Source organism: Rhinoraja longicauda, chromosome 18 (genome assembly GCF_053455715.1).
Source record: "Rhinoraja longicauda isolate Sanriku21f chromosome 18, sRhiLon1.1, whole genome shotgun sequence".
NCBI lineage: Eukaryota > Metazoa > Chordata > Chondrichthyes > Rajiformes > Arhynchobatidae > Rhinoraja > Rhinoraja longicauda.
This window is the reverse complement of record NC_135970.1, coordinates 11,999,267-12,017,495: the sequence shown is the minus strand read 5'-3', so window position 1 is coordinate 12,017,495 and position 18,229 is coordinate 11,999,267. Positions and strand designations below refer to the sequence as shown.

At 47.7% G+C, this 18,229-nt stretch overlaps 1 protein-coding gene across 3 annotated transcripts in view; it reads left to right on the top strand.

Moving 5' to 3' along the window:
• The window catches only part of LOC144602253 (dual specificity protein phosphatase 8-like), a 227,154-nt gene that overhangs the window by 186,801 nt on the left and 22,124 nt on the right, over positions 1–18,229 (top strand). Inside the window, exon 1 of one of the 3 annotated variants that reach the window (XM_078415126.1) lies at positions 12,557–12,797. The exons of the other annotated variants lie outside the window; for them this stretch is intronic. Coding sequence (XP_078271252.1) covers positions 12,731–12,797 — 67 coding nt within the window. The 5' untranslated portion in view covers positions 12,557–12,730. Of the gene's footprint in view, positions 1–12,556; positions 12,798–18,229 lie in introns of those variants that run through there. 3 annotated transcript variants of the gene reach the window in all.

Here is an 18,229-nt window from a genome sequence, read left to right as displayed (position 1 = left end):
GACACCTTCGGGGAGGGGAGCGGTGGGGGATTTACAGTTGTTAATGGAGATGAACTGGTGTCTGTCAGAGAGGTAAGATTTGAACCAGGATAGGGCTGTGCCGGTGATGTTAAGGGAGGTTTCAAGTCGGGTGAGGAGAATGGAGTGATTTATGGTGTCAAAGGCGGCGCTGAGGTCAAGTAGGATGAGGATGTTGAGGTTGCCAGCGTCGGAGGAGAGGAGAATGTCGTTTGTGATTTTGAGGAGCGCAGTTTCAGTACAGTGGTTCGAGCGGAATCCGGATTGGAAAGTTTCATACAGGTTATTGGTAGAGAGGTGGTATTTGAGTTGGGAAGCTACAGCACGTTCCAAAACTTTGGACAGAAAGGGTAGGTTGGAGATTGGTCTGAAGTTGTTTGGGGTGTCAGGGTTTAGACCAGGTTTTTTCAGAATGGGGGTGACAGCAGCGATTTTGAGGGATGGCGGGACGATGCCAGTGCACAGGGAGGAGTTTATTGTTGCAGTGATAAGTGGAGAGAGAGCAGGAAGGCAGGCCTTGACAAAGCTGGAGGGGATGGGGTCCAGAGAGCAGGTGGCAGTTTTTATTCCTGTGAAGAGGTCAGAGAGGTCGGTGGTGGAGATTGGGGAGAATTGAGGCAGGGGCTGACAGGATAAGGGGGGGCAGGTGGTTTGAGGGGGAGCAGGTGCGTTGGTGGTTAAGGTGCTGTAGATGTTGTCTATTTTACTTTGGAAGAATGAAAGGAAAGTGGTGCATTTGTCAACTGTGAATGATTGGGAGATGGTGTCCAGGGGGCTGAGGAGTTTGTTTATTGTAGAGAAGAGTGTTTTTGGGTTTCCGGAGCCAGAGTGAATTATTTGAGAGTAGTAGGTGGAGTGGGCGCGGGAGAGGGCATCTTTGTAGTGCTGCATGTGGTCTTTGTAGGCTTGGGAGTGAATTGTGAGACCTGTTTTGTTGCGGAGTCTTTCAAGTTGGCGGGCATGAGTTTTCATCACGCGGAGTTCAGGGGTAAACCAGGGAGCAGAGTGGGTGAAGGAAACTGTTTTGGTTTTTATAGGTGCAAGCTGGTCGAGGCAGGAGGAGAGAGTGCGGTTGTAGTAGTCAGTGAGGTCAGAGGGGCTGTGGAGGTCAACGAAGGGAGAGGTGGACATTATTTCAGAGAGGGAGGATGAGAGCGAGGTAGGTGAAACAGAGTTCAGCTTACGGAAGTTGATTTTGCGTTTTTGCTTTGGAGCTGGGGTGGGAATGTTGACAGACATGGTGATGGCTAAGTGATCAGAGAGGGTGGGGTCGGAGCCAGAGAGGTGATGTAGATTTAGTCCAGTGGTCTCTGTACACTGACCCCACTGTACGCTGACCCCTCTCTGTACACTGACCCCACTGTACACTGGCCCTGAGCTCTCTGTACACTGACCCCTCTCTGTACACTGACCCCACTGTACACTGGCCCTGAGCTCTCTGTACACTGACCCCTCTCTGTATGCTGACCCCACTGTACACTGACCCCTCTCTGTACGCTGACCCTGAGCTCTCTGCACCCTGACCCTGAGCTCTCTGCACCCTGACCCTGAGCTCTCTGTACACTGACCATGAGCTCTATGCACACTGACCATGAGCTCTATGCACACTGACCCTGAGCTCTCTGTACACTGACCCCACTCTGTACACTGACCCCTCTCTGTACGCTGACCCCTCTGTACACTGACCCTGACCCCTCTGTACACTGACCCTGAGCTCTCTGTACACTGACCCTGAGCTCTCTGTACACTGACCCTGAGCTCTCTGTACACTGAACCCACTCTGTACACTGGCCCTGAGCTCTCTGTACACTGAACCCACTCTGTACACTGGCCCTGAGCTCTCTGTACACTGACCCCATTCTCTCTGTACACTGAACCCACTCTGTACACTGGCCCTGAGCTCTCTGTACACTGAACCCACTCTGTACACTGGCCCTGAGCTCTCTGTACACTGACCCCATTCTCTCTGTACACTGACCCCACCATCAGTACACTTTAAACCTCTAAACTTTAATCTTTGCCCCTCTCACCTTAATGCTGTGCCCTCTAGTCTTTGGCATTTCAAAAAAAAGTTCAGTGTCTAGCCTGTCTATGCCTGTCATAATTCAATATACTTCTATCAGGTCTCCCTTCAACCTTTGACTTTCTAGAGAAAACAGATGGGTCGAATTGGCTTCCTTCAATATCGTAATACAGCAATCTGCGATAATATTGCACCTTTCCTGACTTAATGGTCAGAGATAAGTGAGATAAGTTCATAAGTCATAGGAGCAGAAGTAGGCCATTCGGCCCATCGAGTCTACCCTGCTATTCAGTCATGGTTACACTTCAGTCTTGTCTCTCCTACCCACCTATCAAGCAGAACTAAAGATTCCACAGAATTATTGGTGGATTAGTAGCGGAATTATCTTCAAAGCTTTTGCCAATATTTATTTCTCAATCAACACCGTGTTAAAGAAAATGTGATGACATTTCATAGTTTGATTTAGGGACCATGTTCAGTTTACGTTGGCTGACATGTGCCCAGTAATGCAACAGATGCCAAATGTAATGAGCTAGAAAATGTTTGGCAAACCACCATTAGGTCAGATAAGGTGCAGTATTATTGCACTATTCCATTCTATGATCGTAAAGGAAACTATTTCTGCCCAACAGGTCTATGCTGGTGCCCAGATCAATCCAGCCACTAATTTCCCCTGGAAATCAATTCTCCCTTATCCTCATCAACTCCTTGCCACAGACTCACCTGCACACTATCAGCAATTTGCAGTGGCCAGTTAACATGGGAGGAAACCGGAGCACCCGGGGAAAACCCACATGGTCACAGGGAGAACTTGCCAACTCCGCACGGACAGCACCAGAGGTCTGGGTTGAACCGGAATTGGCAGTGCTGTGAGGCAGCAGCTCTACAAGCTGCACCACTGTGCCACACTGCTGTTGGTGGCACAGTGGCGCAGCGGTAGAGTTGCTGCCTCACAGCGCCAGAGACCCGAGTTCAATCCTGACTACGAGTGCTGTCTGTGCGGAGTTTGCACATTCGTCCTGTGATGGCGTGGGCTTCCTCCGGGTGCTCTGGTTTCCTCCCACACTTAAAAGACGTACGTTTGCATGTTAATTGGCTTCTTTAAGTTGTCCCTAGAGTGTAGGATAGAATTAGTGTATTGTTGGACAGTGTGGACTCGGTGGGCAAAAGGGCCTGTTTCCACACTGTATCCCTAGAGTAAACTAAAAATAAATTATTTGCATGGGAACAGGACCAACAGGATTGCCCTGTTGAGAGCCACGATAGAATTGATGGGTTGAGCGGCCTCCTATTCTGTGATGTTAGATTCTTTTGTTGTATCAGTGTTATCTGATTTGTGTTTGCACGATACAGGGAGCAGCCCTTTACTGAAGGATACAACCCATCTCCCTTTGCAGTAGGAGGATGTGCAGTCCACTTATGGATGTTTATAGGGCAACATCTAAACGGAAACATACTTATCACTTTAATTAAACGCTGATTAAACACTGCTGGAAAAGCTCGATTTGAACAAGTTTGCCAAGCAAGTCATAAACTGCCTACAGCTGCTGCAGTGACCCATTTTAGCGTTTTTATCTGCTGCCAATTAGCGCGGCTCTTGTATAACCATGAGGTCACCACAGTGTGAGCACACATTTCCAAGACGATGACTGGGTTTTTTCCCTCTCGACACGATTCTAAATTGGGCCAGCCAGCTCCCTCACAAAAATACCGAGGGAGGAAAAATGCCGGGATGTCGTCAATGAAGGTTCCCACCCAAACTGGTGCAAGCGGCAAGCACAGGGAACTGGCGGGAGTCCCAGATACTTGCGCTGTTGCAAGCTTGGAAAAGCTTTAAAAAAAAAAAAAATCTTGACAAGGAACAAATTTAGAAGGAAGTGGAGAGCAACTATGTTGGAATGCTGGCCGAACTTGCAACCAACTCGTCACCACTGCTTCCCGAAAGAAGGGAAAAGTACTGTTGATGATGATGATGATGATGATGCTGTCTGTCACAGACGCAAAATAGAAGGCACAGAGAGAAAGGGAGAATTCCTTCTGAGGGCAAAGTGTGTTTTAAGTGGAAGTTCTGAGAAAAAAGCATTGGTTGGTTTTGGGATGGATATGTGTTTCGCAGTGGTCTTATTGTAAGTAGTTCTCTTGGGCTTCAGTGGAAGAGGTTGCTGTGAGGGGAGGGGGGGGTTAATTTATGGATGGGGTGGGGTATTAGCAAAGGCTGTTGTTTTGCAGAATGCCGAGTGTTTCCTAAAAGTGCACCCATTAGTCACCACCTGTGGCTGTTGTTGTTTCCTGGTAGGGTATACGACTGCAGGTGGTCACTAAAACAAGGAAGCTTTAAATAAACCCGGCCTTCCCCTTGCTCTATTTTAGTTTGCATTTCCAGTTTCCTGACCCACCAACTCTTCCACCACCACAATATCATTAGTTCCCCACTGACTGGACGAGGTCTACAGGGGCAGCATGAACCATGCATTGTCTGTCTATTGCCAGTTAACGGCCAGTTTAATTGCCTATTAACTAAAGGGTGGCACAATGGCGCAGCAGTAGAGTTGCTGCCTTACAGCGGCAGAGTTCCCGGTTTGATCCTGTGTTGTCCATACTGAGTTTGAAGGTTTTGTGACCGCGTGGGTTTTCTCCAGGTGCTCCAGTTTCCTCCCACACTCTTCAAGACGTGCAGGTTTGTAGGCTAATTGGCTTCTGTAAATTGTAAGGTTTCCCCAGTATATAGGACAGTGCTAGTGTATGGGGTGATCGCTGGTCGGCACCGTCTCAATGGGACGAAGGGCCTGCTTCCATGCTCTATCTCTAAAGTCTAAAGCCTGAGCTCTTTGTGGTCAGGACCAGCAGCGTGCATCACACTGGGCCTCAGATATGCCACACCGCAGAACTTTATACACATCCTGCCAGCATGAGGCAAGAGTAAAGAGGTCTGACTGATCCCTAACGCCTTATAGTCAAAGTGAATGATAATTCTAATGCCCTGACATCATCCAGTGAGTGGTTCGACAGCGCAGGAGAAATAAGGAATTGAACCTAAAATCCTTTGATTCCTTTATGCTTGGTTTCACATCAGAGTTGAACTTAATGTTTACCATTAGTCACCAAACGTGGAATGCCCAGCAGTTGTGAACTGTTCAGAAGCTCATATGACGGAGACAAGGGATACTGGTTTTGCCAGAATGACTGTGTTATTTCAATGTGCATTTGCCCCGTTCTTACATGAAATGCCCCATTTCAGATTAGGCATCAATCGATTGCTTGTACCGAGACTGGTCTTGATCGGTTGTAACTTGTTGCACTCACACGTTCTGTCAAAGCAAGGCCGTGCAAGTGAATTAATATAAACACATTCCTAGAAAACCAACGCTGACGCACACTTGCGAATCACAGAGAGAGGACATCATTCAACAAGCATTTTCCTGGTGTAGAAACAAGGAGCTGCAGATGCTGGTTAACACCCAAAGGGACACAAAGTGCTGGAGTAACTCAGCGGGTCAGGCAGCATCGCTGGAGAACAAGGACAGGTGACGAAACGTCATCTATACATGTGCGCTCCAGAGTTGGTTCCTGACATGCTGAGTTACTCCAGCACTTTGTGACCATTGTGGAGGACTTAAGGAGCCAGCCATTCCATTCTCTCTGCCATATCTTCAAGACAGCTGCCCACTTTGACACACTCTCCCATTCTTTCGCCAGTCGTTCTTTGATTTCATCTTCCCTTTGCCCAGTGTACTTCCATTACCCTTTTTAAAAAGTGCTATTGGCTTAACATCCATTACCCTTCCCTGCCCTGCTGGAAAGATCACTGTGTGGAAACAAATTCTCCTCATCTCGGTTTTGTTTTCCTCTATTTTGGGGAAGTCAAACTGAACAAAAGAATCAATACCAAGTGTCAGAGCAGCCACACTGTGGCATGTAATTATATTTTGGCCTGGGATGGTGACTTGGGGAACTAACGTAGGGCACCACAAATGCAGCTGGAGGTTTCGATAGCCAGCGTTAGATGGAAACTACAACGCTGATCCAGCCTGCAGCAGGTCGATTAATACCTGTGGTGCTGTCTCTGCTAAAGGAGTGGTAGCAGCAGCCTGCACATTGCTCCACATGCTTCATGACTGACACTGTCCCTGCTAACACCCACACCTGGTGGAAACACATTTCAGGGAAATACTTACCCAAAGTCAGCAGCAACTATCATTTGAGAACCGAGTGAAAACCTGCCAACTATTTGGAAATGGCTGAAAAGCACAATGTGTCTATTATGTGGGATTTCATGCCATTACGTTTGAAATATTTGTGGCTTTCGGATTCATGCCACTCGACGTCAGTGTCACACAATATCTGGGCCAGTGTTCCCTGATCCGAATCATCTATCGGCATGCTCCTGGCACAGTGATGGCCTTTGAGTTCCTTCTTTGGTTCGCGGAGTGGGGAAGGAGGTGACTCCAGTATTCACAGCTGCTGAGTCTAGCCCAGGCGTCCCCAGCATTGGAGAAGGTTTCTCAGCTCCCTCTGAAAGCTGGTCACTTGGGTATTAGCGATACAAGAGATTGCAGATGCTGAATCTTGAGCAAAAAACAAAGTGCTGGAGGAATCCGGCGGGTCAGGCAGCATCTTTGGAGGCAAATGGAAAGACAGCAAATGGAAAGACAGGTATGTAGGTTAATTGGCTGGGTAAATGTAAAAATTGTCCCTAGTGGGTGTAGGATAGTGTTAATGTACAGGGATCACTGGGCGGCACGGACTTGGTGGGCCGAAAAGGCCTGTTTCCGGCTGTATATATATGATATGATATGATATGATATTGGGTGGTGAGTGTAAAGTCAGAAGAAGGGCCCCAACCTGGAACATCATCTGTACATTCCCTCCACGGAGTCATAGTCATACAGCGTGGAAACAGAACTTTCAGCACAATTTGCCCACACCGCCCAACCACACTAGTCCCACCTGCCTGCGTTTGGCCCATATCCCACTAAACCTGTCTTATCCATATACCTGCCTAATTGTTTCTTAAACATTGCGACAGTCCTTGTGTCAACTACCACCTCTGGCAGCTCATTTCATACACCCACCACCCTTTGTGTGAAAAGGTTACTCCTCAGGTTCCTATTAAATCTTTCCCCCTCATCTTAAACCTATGTCCTCTGGTTCTCGATTCCCATACTCTGGGCAAGAGATTCTGTGCGTCTACCCAATCCATTCCTCTCATGATTTTGTACACCTCTATAAGATCACCCCTCATCCTCCTGCACTCCAAGGAATAGAGTCCTAGCCTGCTCATCCTCTCCCCATAGCTCAGGCCCTCGATTCCTGGCAACATCCTCGTAATGGATCGTGACATGGTATCAGATGCTGCCTGAACCGCAGAGTTAGAAACATAGAAAATAGGTGCAGGAGTAGGCCATTCGGCCCTTCGAGCCTGCACCGCCATTCAATATGATCATGACTGATTATCCAACTCAGTATCCTGTACCTGCCTTCTCTCCATACCCCCTGATCCCTTTAGCCACAAGGGCCACATCTAACTCCCTCTTAAATATAGCCAATGAACTGGCCTCAACTACCTTCTGTGGCAGAGAATTCCACAGACTCACCACTCTCTGTGTGAAAAAAAACTTTCTCATCTCAGTCGTAAAAGACTTCCCCCTTATCATTAAACTGTGACCCCTTGTTCTGGACTTCCCCAACATCGGAAACAATCTTCCAGCATCTTGCCTGTCCAACCCCTTAAGAATTTTGTAAGTTTCTATAAGATCCCCCCTCAGTCTTCTAAATTCCAAAGAGTATAAGCCTAGTCTATCCAGTCTTTCAACATATGATATTCCTGCCATCCCAGGGATCAATCTGGTGAACCTTCTCTGTACTCTCTCTAAGGCTAGAATGTCTTCATTCAGGGGCCCTGCACAAGAGGCAGTCCCAATCCCATGTTCTCCTGGCTTGAAGGCACACTTGTTCATTGTTTCCTGGTAGATCCCAAGCAAAATCTTGGGACCTGAGGCAGGTTTGTGTTCTGAATGAACCACAAACCTGCCTCATGGATTAATTACAGAAACTGGGACCCGGCATATTCTGGTTCTTCCCTCATTCCCACAAACTAACCTCCCTTCCATTGACTCCATTTACACCTCACTCTGCCTCGGCAAGGCCACCAGTATAATCGAGTCGCAGCCCGGCCAACCCCTCCTTCCCTCTCCCATCGGGCCAAAGGTATGGAAGTGTGAAACAGCACACCACCAGGTTCAGGGACAGTTTCTTCCCAGCTGTTATTAGGGAACGGCACCGTCCTACCACCAACTAGAGAGCAGTCCTGAGCTACAATCTAACTCATTGGAGACCCTCAGAATGTCTTTGATCGGACATTACTGGACTTTATCGTGCACTAAACGTTATTCATGTTATTCCCTTTACCATGTATCTGTATGCTGCGGATGGCTCGATTGTAATCATGTACAGTCTTTCCGCTGACTGGATCGCACGCAGCAAAAGCTTTTCACAATACCACGGTGGCGCAGCGGTAGAGTTGCTGCCTTACAGCGAATGCAGCGCCGGAGACTCAGGTTCGATCCTGACTATGGGTGCTGTCTGTACGGAGTTTGTACGTTCTCCCCGTGACCTGCATGAGTTTTCTCCGAGATCTTCGGTTTCCTCCCACACTCCAAAGACGTGCAGGTATGTAGGTTAATTGGCTGGGCAAATGTAAAAATTATCCCTAGTAGGTGTAGGATAGTGTTAATGTGCGGGGATCGCTGGGCGGCGCGGACCCGGTGGGCCGAAGGGCCTGTTTCTGCGCTGTATCTCTGTATCTGTATCTGTACACGTGACAGTAAACTGAACTCAAATCTAAACTCAACTCGTCCACTGGCCAGCTGCTGTGTTCCCCAGTGACAGCTTTCATTGGGTTAAATGATGAGCACAGCTCGATGTATTCCTTCGAATATAGAAGGTTGAGAGATGATCTAATCCACAGGCCACAAGCTGCCTAATCAGCAAACCTTGTGTCATTACAAAGCAGATACAAATCCACTTTTAAACTGGGTGTTGGGAAGCAAGTTGTGTGGGTGCAGCTAGACTACAACCCATCGGTGCAAATAGGTTGAGAGCCACCGATCTCTTTGGGCGAGTTTAGAATGATGCAGATAGTCGACGGTGAGCTCTCCGGGAAACTACTGCCCCTGGTGTGGAAGTCCAGGACAAGAGGAATGAGAGCAGGCAAGACATTGTCAGACAAAGGTTAGTGGAAATCATAAAAGGTCTCGGAATGCAAGGTCAATCGACATTTCCAAAGCTGCCGTGCCTTGGCATACAGTGTACGTGAGCTTCCGGTTGCCAAATATTTTAACACCCTTTCCCATTCCCGTACTGGCCTTTCAATCCTGGGCCTCCTCCACTATCAGAGTGAGGCCACAAGCAAATTGGTGGAACAGCACCTCATATTTCACTTGGCCAGCTTATAACCTAGCAGTATGAATATTGATTTCTCTAATTTCAAGTAACCCCTGCAAACCCTCTCCCTCCCTCCACTCCCCCACCCTGTTCGCATCCTTGTATCCCTCAGTTATCACCTCTTCCCCAGCCAACAATGGGCCATTGTGGGCTCCACCCTTCCTTGGTGATCTATTGCCAGCCCTGCTTTGTTCTGGCCTTTTTTTCCCCATCCAGTTCCCTCTCCTCTATTTTCATCCCCAACCTGAAACGTCACCCATCTTTTTTCTCCAACGATGCTGCCTGATTTTCTGAGGCACTCCAGCACTTTGTGTGGCTTTGTGTTTCTTTATGACGAGGCATTTGCTGGGTTAAGAAAGGAATTATCAAATCAGGGTGGCCAATTGTAGCACAGACAATGGTTGGTAAAATGGTGGAAGTGGTACGAGGGGCCGAATGGTCTATTCCTTTCCTAGCTGCAACACACCCCCACGTTTATTTTAAAGCAAACAAAAAAAAATCTGAAACAGCCGAAATAAAAACAGGAAGATGCTGGAAAGGCTCAGCGAGTCAAACAGCACCTGTGGGGAAGGAAACAGTTAACGTTTCAGGTGGAGGACCCATCTTCAAATAGCACAGTCGCATATCTTCCTGCAGAGGCTTCCTACGCTGATGAGTGAACCCAGCATTGAATCATGTGTAGGAAGGAACTGCAGATGTTGTTTTAAACCGAAGATAGACACACCATTCTGGAGTAACTCAGCGGGACAGGCAGCATCTCTGGAGAGAAGGAATGGGTGACGTTTCGGGTCAAGACCCTTCCTCAGAAGGAGGGTGTCGACCAGAAGTTGTCACCCATTCCTTCTATCCAGAGATGCTGCCTGTCCCGCTGAGTTACTCCAGCATGGTGTGTTTGTCCTCACTGAATCAGTCTGAAGAAGGGTCCCGGAATGCCCATTCTCTCCCCAGGCTCTGCCTGACCCGCTGTGTGTCTTCCTCGCATTGTCACTTTGCTTGCAGGCTGAGAGGGTGGACTGCCGGCGTGGCGGGATAGGATGGGTTCTCCCAAGTAAACATGTCCAGGAAGCAGCAGGGTGCCAGAGCAGAGGGTGAAGGGCAGAGGCCACAGCAGGGTTGGGGACCACACACAAGTTGGGGGTATTCATTCACAAAATGCTGGAGTAACTCAGCAGGTCAGGATGAGTGAATGAATACCTTCGATTTGTACCAGCATCTGCAGTTATTTTCTTACACACAAGTTGGGTATCAGATGAAGTCAAGTCTTATAATCCCATTTTTTCCCTTCCCCTGCATTACAAGTGCCTACACTTCAAAAGTACTTAGGAAAAAAGAAACTGCAGATGCTGGTTTAAATGGAAGGTAGACACACAATGCTGGAGTAACTCAGCGGGACAGACACCATCTCTGATGCTTCCTGACCCGCTGAGTTACTCCAGCATTTTGTGTCGACCTTCAAAAGTACTTCATTGGTTGTAAAGGGCTTTGACATGTACATATTCACAAAATGCTGGAGTAACTCAGCAGGTCAGGCAGCATCTCGGGAGAGAAGGAATGGGTGACGTTTCGGGTCGAGACCCTTCTTCAGATCTTTTTGACATGTACAGGTGACGAACAGCACATAGACATGCACTTTAATTAATTTCTTCCTTCCTTCCTCCGGCCCCTGTTTATAGCAACGTTATAAACGCCTGCTTTATTCGGGTGCAGGCGATCTGGCTGCAAAGAGACCGCTCCTCCTCCCCTCCAAGATTTGCTGAGGGGTGAGGCATGGGCTGTGCAGGGGAGAGGTCGCTTGTAGCAGGCTGGCGGCGCTTGCACTGTGGGCGAGCTCTCTGCTTTAGGCTGCCGGCTCTCTGTGTGTGTCCTGGGGAGGATGCATTGAAGTGCCCAGACTTAAAGCCGAACACACGCTCACACAACGCCTCCTACACGACTACTGGGACTGAGGGTAGTTCTTTGATGGATGGGGTACAGCAGATACACGAGGAACTGCAGATGCTGGTTTGCAAAAGTGCCGGAGTAACAGTAACAGTAACACGCCGGGTCAGGCAGCATCTCTTGAGAACAATGAGAGGTGATGTTTCGGTTTGGGATCAGATGGACAATTAAGGGACAAGAAACACCGTCACCTGTCCGTCTTCTCCGGGGATGTTACTCAGTCTGAAGAAGGGCCTCGACCCGAAAGGTCACCCATTCCTTCTCTCCCAGAGATTGCTGCCTGACCCGCTGAGTTACTCCAGCATTTTGTGTCCATCTTCGGTTTAAACCGGCATCTGGAGGTACTTCCCACACATGTTACCTGACCTGCTGACTTACTGCAGCACTCTGTGCCTTTATTGTTTTGGAAGGGGGGGGGGGGGGGTCCCAGATACAATCACTCCACGTTAACAGCTCGTTTGTTGGAGAAGGCCACGGCACTTCAAGCGTTAACGTGTCCTTCTGCACTCCGGCCCATTCATGTCTCGGACACACAATACACAACGACCTACAGCACTATCAGAATCGCAGCAGCCTGCTGCCTTGCCTTGTGTTGCAAGTGTGTGCGACCTTAGTCCAGTAAACAACAACTCTCCACACCCCCCTCCCGTCCCCTGCTCAAAATTTAATACATATATATATATATATACATTTATCAGTGGGAAAAATCCGACAAATTACAAAAGGATAGAGCGGATAACTCGATGCCAAATATGTTTGAAATGAAGAGAGAGGAGTGGTGACAATCGGCATCGCACTTCACTGCAGGAAATCTCAATTGCAATCTCATAATGACCTCTTTCCTCTCGACCGCTTGAATTCCCCCCACTGCTACGAGGAAGGAAGGGAGGGAGAGAGAGAGAGAGAGAGAGAGAGAGAGAGAGAGAGAGAGAGAGAGAGAGAGAGAGAGAGAGAGAAGGAGGGAGGGAGGGAGAGGGAGGGAGGGAAGGAGGGAGGGAGAGAGAGAAGCACGAGTCGCTTTTCCAAAACGGGTTTGAGGAAAAGGTGGTGAAACATTGACGCGTTGATTCAGGAATGCAAGGATTCAGAAACACGCCCTGGGTTTCACGCATGAGCCGCGAGTGTTGTGTGTTGTGGCCGGGCAGGCAGTGTTGCAGTGGAGTCTGACAGTCACTAGAGAGAGTGAGAGGGCAGCACACACACACACACACACATCCTGCAGCCGGGACCAGCTCTGCACGCACTCCGGATCGCCTTTTAACAACGAGACTCGTCGCAGGCAGCAGCTCGCAGCAGTGAAACAGAAAAATGTACGAAACAGAAATGAAACTGAAGATCAGAGTGAGACGGATAAAAGAAGGAAGAGAAATCCGAGGTGGGGGATAAAGCATGGAGCGCTTATTTCGGTATTTAAACACCCAAAAAAGAAGTTTTTATTGCACAGGTTGCAACCAGCGACTGGAGTCTGTGTTTGCATTAACTGTCTGCATTGCAGTTATTTGTTTGCGGTGCGTGTTATAATTGACCCTGGGCTTTAACCTGGTGGTGATCTCTGTTACCGAGAGGCTGTGCTGGAAGCAGGGTGAGTTTTAATGTCGTGATCCTGTGCATGGGAGAGAGTGAGAGAGAGAGATAGATAGAGGGAGAGAGAGAGAGAGAGAGAGAGATAGATAGATAGATAGATAGATAGATAGATAGATAGAGAAAGAGAGATAGATAGAGAAAGAGAGATAGATAGAGAGAGCTGTGAACTGTGAACTGCACATGTCGGTCTGGCCGGAGCCGCGGGTCACTGCTCTTAAGAGCTGATGGTTTAAAGTGCCCTCGTTGGCCGCCAAGTGCAGTGGTTCAGCCCTGGTGGGTTGGAGAGAGACACACACACACAAAATGCTGGAGTAACTCAGCGGGACAGGCAGCATCTCTGGAGAGAAGGAATGAGAGACGGCTGCAGAGAGAGAGAAAAGTCAATTGAGAAAATAAGAAGCGTTTCAGCTGGAAACCCAGTGCGTTCAAGCCACAGGATCCAACTCACATTGCACAGGGTGACATTATTAGAAAATATCTGCAGATGCTGGTACAAATCGAGAGTGTTTATTCACAACATGCTGGAGTAACTCAGCAGGTCAGGCAGCATCTCAGGAGAGAAGGAATGGGCGACCCTTCGTCAGTACACAGGGTGACAGCTGAGAGGGGGAGAGGGAGCATAGTTAGTGAATTATGTAATAGCTGTACATACCCTGCAGAGGACACACACCATACTGCATGAGTAACATGTGAACGCTGCTGTCTCAACCAGACGTCACTGTTGTCCTTTGCTGCTCACAAAGGGTGATATGTTTTCTTTGTTTCTTAATTGTTTACCTTTAAACCTGTAATGTCGCCCATGCAGAGCGGGTCAGCACATAATGGTGGTGCTCGCATCTGCCTCTCTAGGGCATGTTCTGGGTGCACCGTAGATCCACTGATGTCATGCAGTAGGAATGGTATTTCCATCCTGAACGCTTGCTATCTCATCCAGCCAAGAGCCGCTTCGGATGCAATTCCCCTGATGTCACAGAACTTGCCGAGTGGTGGGGGTTAGAGGGAAGGAGATGGGAGGGGGGGGGAGGGGAGTGTGGGGGGGGGGGGGGCACAGAATCGGAGGGAGACAAGATATATAAGAAAATAACTGCAGATGCTGGTACAAATCGATTTATTTAGACAAGATATGCTGGACCCCAGGGAGTGAATAAGAAAAGAAAAGGGTGGTGAGGGGGGGGGGGGGGGGGGGGTTGGGGGGTTGTGGGTGGGGGTTAAGTCCACAACTAGGAAGCTGTGTCTGATGGAGCATAACAAGTGGTTGAGTTATTGAGCTGGGGGGGGGGGGAGTAAAGAAGACGTACACTGTTCTCCTGAGAGTGATAGACTATGCTGCATGATGTCATCCATCTGGCTCACAGCAGCCAGCAAGCTTTGAAGCAGCTACATTCAAGTGGGATTCCTCTGGTAGCAGGCTGCAGGCGTGTGAGACCAGTTTCAGACAAAGCGCGAGGAGAACACTTCTTCGCAGTTGTCATGACACGCCACACTTTGTTGATGAAGCCCACCATCTTGCACAAACAATACACACTGCAGTGAAATCAGTGACAGAGATCTTTTTGTGCTGTTGGTGTAAGAATCGTCATTTATTTTTTCCTCTTGTTTTCTTAACAATTAGAGCAGCACTTCCACTGAATCTTCTTCCCCCTTCCTGACTGTCTTCTAGATCATTGCTCTGTAAAAAAAAAAAAAAAATCTTCGCCCAAATCTTTTGACAATTATTTGTTGGCCCGTTTCCTCTTTGCAATCCCACGATTGATCTGCATTCATTCTGTGACCGGTCTGAAAAATATGCAATTATTCAGTGCCCATTGAACATGTTGTCCCTTAGTATCAATTTGCTTACAATTTATGTAAGGAGGAACTGCAGATGGTGGTTTAAACCGAAAATAGACATAAAAAGCTGGAGTAATTCATCGGGACAGGCAGCATCTCTGGAGAGAAGGAATGGGGGACGTTTCAGGTCAAGACCCTTCTTCAGACTGGTGAGGGATAAGGGAAACGGGAGATATAGACGGTGATGTGGAGAGATAAAGAACAATGAATGAAAGATATGCAAAAAAGTAACGATGATAAAGGAAACAGCTGTTTCTAGGGTGAAAATGAAAAGCTAGTGTGACTTGGGTGGGGGGTGGGGATAGAGAGATAGAGAGAGAGAGAGGGAATGCCGGGGCTACCTGGTGAGAGAAATCAATATTCATACCACTGGGCTGTAAGCTGCCCAAGCGAAATATGAGATGCTGTTCCTCCAATTTGTATTTAGCCTCACTCTGACAATAGAGGAGACCGAGGACAAATTAGGTCTGTGTGGGAATGGGAAGGAGAATTAAAGTGTCCAGCAACCTGGAGACCAGGTTGGTTCACGCGGGCTGAGCGAAGGTGTTCCGCGAAACGATCGCCCAGTCTGCGTTTGGTCTCGCCGATGTATAAGAGTCCACATCTTGTACAACGGATACAGTAGATGAGGTTGGAGGAGGTGCAAGTGAACCTCTGCCTAACCTGAAAGGACTGTCAGAGCCACTGGACAGAGTCGATGGAGGAGGTATAGAGACAGGTGTTGCATCTTCTGCGGTTGCAGGGGGAAGGGGGTGGTTTGGGTGGGAAGGGACGAGTTAACCAGGGAGTTGCAGCGGGAACGGTCTCTGGAAGGCGGAAAGGGGTGAAGATGGGAAAATGTGGCTAGTGGTGGGATCCCGTTGGAGGTGGTGGTAATTTCAAAGGGTTGTGTGAGATGGCTGAAGGGGTGGAAGATAAGGACTAGGGGGACTCTGTCTCTGTTGCAACTAGGGGGAAGGGGAGCAAGGGCAAAACTGCGGGGTACCAAATTTATGTCCCTCGTGTACAGGGACAGGCGAGATATTTGTCAAGGTGCTGACGTTTTGATTTGCAGCTTCCCATTTTCAGTGGTCATTAGTAGCAAGACAGAGATCCTGTCAGCGAACGGCTTTTAAAATAAACCATTCTTCCAGTTGTTCAAGCAAAGTTTCAATTCTTGCATTTTTAAATTTTACCTTTGCACCCGAATTTGGACGCATCCTTTATTCAGATAGTTGAGCAAACAGTGGATTGCAGGCATCAGGTTTCAGATAGGGCTGGATAATCATCAAGGTCAGATACGTTTATGTGTGCATGTTTTTCCACATAACCCTCTGTTTCATGTGAGGGTCTGAAGATAATGCAATGAGTGCTGGTGGTGGCCTCTGCAGGATTAAGCTGGGGAGGGAAGAAAGGATGCACAAACTATGTTCATCTCTTGAAAGATGTTTCACCAATCTCAATATGTCCCAAAGCATTTCACAGACACTTTTTTTTAAAGCATCATTCGTTTTACGATCAATGGATTGGTTGCTATTTCTCAGTCTTGACCCCCCACCGTGAAACATTTTGGAAGCACAAAGTATTCATCTTTTTTAGTTTTAGTGCATTTGGACCATATCCAAATGAAGACCATTTAACATGTTAGATTAACAAACAAGGTTTAAAGTTGTGAACTCTGTTTCGATGATGTATATTTGTGTGAATTCTGATCGCAGTGCAAAGGCTCTGGGACTGAGGTTGTGTTGTGATGTGCACGTGTGTGTGTGTGCGCGCTTGTGTGTGTGCATGTCTGTGTGCGTGCGTGGGTCTGTTTTTGCTTTACATCAGCATTAATCTATCCTGACCAAAATAGCTGATCTTGTCTCTAGTACACTCACCTCTGTCCTAAGCCTTTTAAATTCAGAATGAAATAACCATTTAATGTTTACAATTTGCTGCTGAATATTTGCATTTAGGCAGAGTTGAACCGGAGAACCCTGCTGAAGGATGCAGCAAAATAAAGTGGATGTTTAATCAAATAATATAAAGCAACAACCTCCATTAATTGGTGACCTATCAGATTACTACCTCCAGGTTAGCCAAACACTAGGACATAATTTAATAGGCAGTGCTCGGGCTGATTCAGTCATCTGTGTATTATGTGGGGATCTGCAGAGCTTTCCAATTAAGGAGTCGCGCTGATGTTCAGACCCAGAACGTACCCTGACCCAGCAGACGGATGATTTATGACAGGCTTTTGGGGGGAGGGCTTTGACCTGCACCTGTGCTTTGCAACTTTCGTGATGTGATGTAATTGTCAAATCAAGGAGGTGATGTAATGCGGCTAAAAGAGCAGATTGGAGCGGCGTGGAGGAGGGGGGGAAGCAGAATGAAACACTACACTGGGTGTCGATTGTGAATGCGTAATGTTTCTGTTAAGAGAGTACATTGTACAGTTCAGATGTGTTATGTTTCTGTACCATGTGCTAGCTAGCCTGTTGCCCTTCCCTTCGAATGACGATTAATCCACCCATTTAGAAAGGAAAGGGATTCTCAACTGCTGGTCACTGCACTTAACTTTTTACCAATTAAAAGCAATTGCTTTGGAATTTGAGCTTGATATTCCAAAATAAAGCATTGCTTCTGATTCCAGGCATCATAATTATTTTCATTACAATACTTGCTTCACTGAGCACACCTAACATGGTGGAAGGTAGGAAGAGTAAACAAAAATAAGTTAACTTCAGCATATCTCAGGATACAGGGTCTCAGTGGCAAGTCTGATATTTATCTGACATCAGCTTGATGTGTTGGGCAAATGATTCATTCAGACAGAGTCAGGCTGTTGTGTTCCATTGCTGTCCCCCTCCCTCCCCACCCCATCACAAAGTTGTTGCATTCTTGACAATGGATTTGGGATTTGCTGGTAATAGGTGCCATAAATCCATAACATAATCAATCACCCCCTCTACCAACTAAATGGACTGTGACACTAAGTGCTGGAGTAACTCAGCAGGTCTGGAGAACATGGATAAGTGATGTTTAAGTCTGATGAAGGTGCCCCGACCCGAAAGTCACCGGCCCATGTTGTTCAGAGGTGCTGCCTGACCCGCTGAGTTACTCCAGCACTTTGTGCCTCTTTTTGTAATCCAGCATCTGCAGTTCCTTGTTTCTCCAACTAAAAGACTTGGGTTTGGAGAGGAGCTCCAGGTGTGTTTATGCAGTGCTGGTTTGTTGAGTGGATCAGTGTTAGGCTTCTATTTGCATGTAACCATTCATTCAGCAGTCAGGGCAGGGCGAGTGAGATCATGGCTCCTTAACTGATTTTCCACCAGCAATGTGATCAATGGTAACTCTTGTGCCTCAAACAAACCACTGTCCTTGCTGCTTTTTATACTCATCCAGTTAGTCTCCCTTCACTTTTCCTTCTTG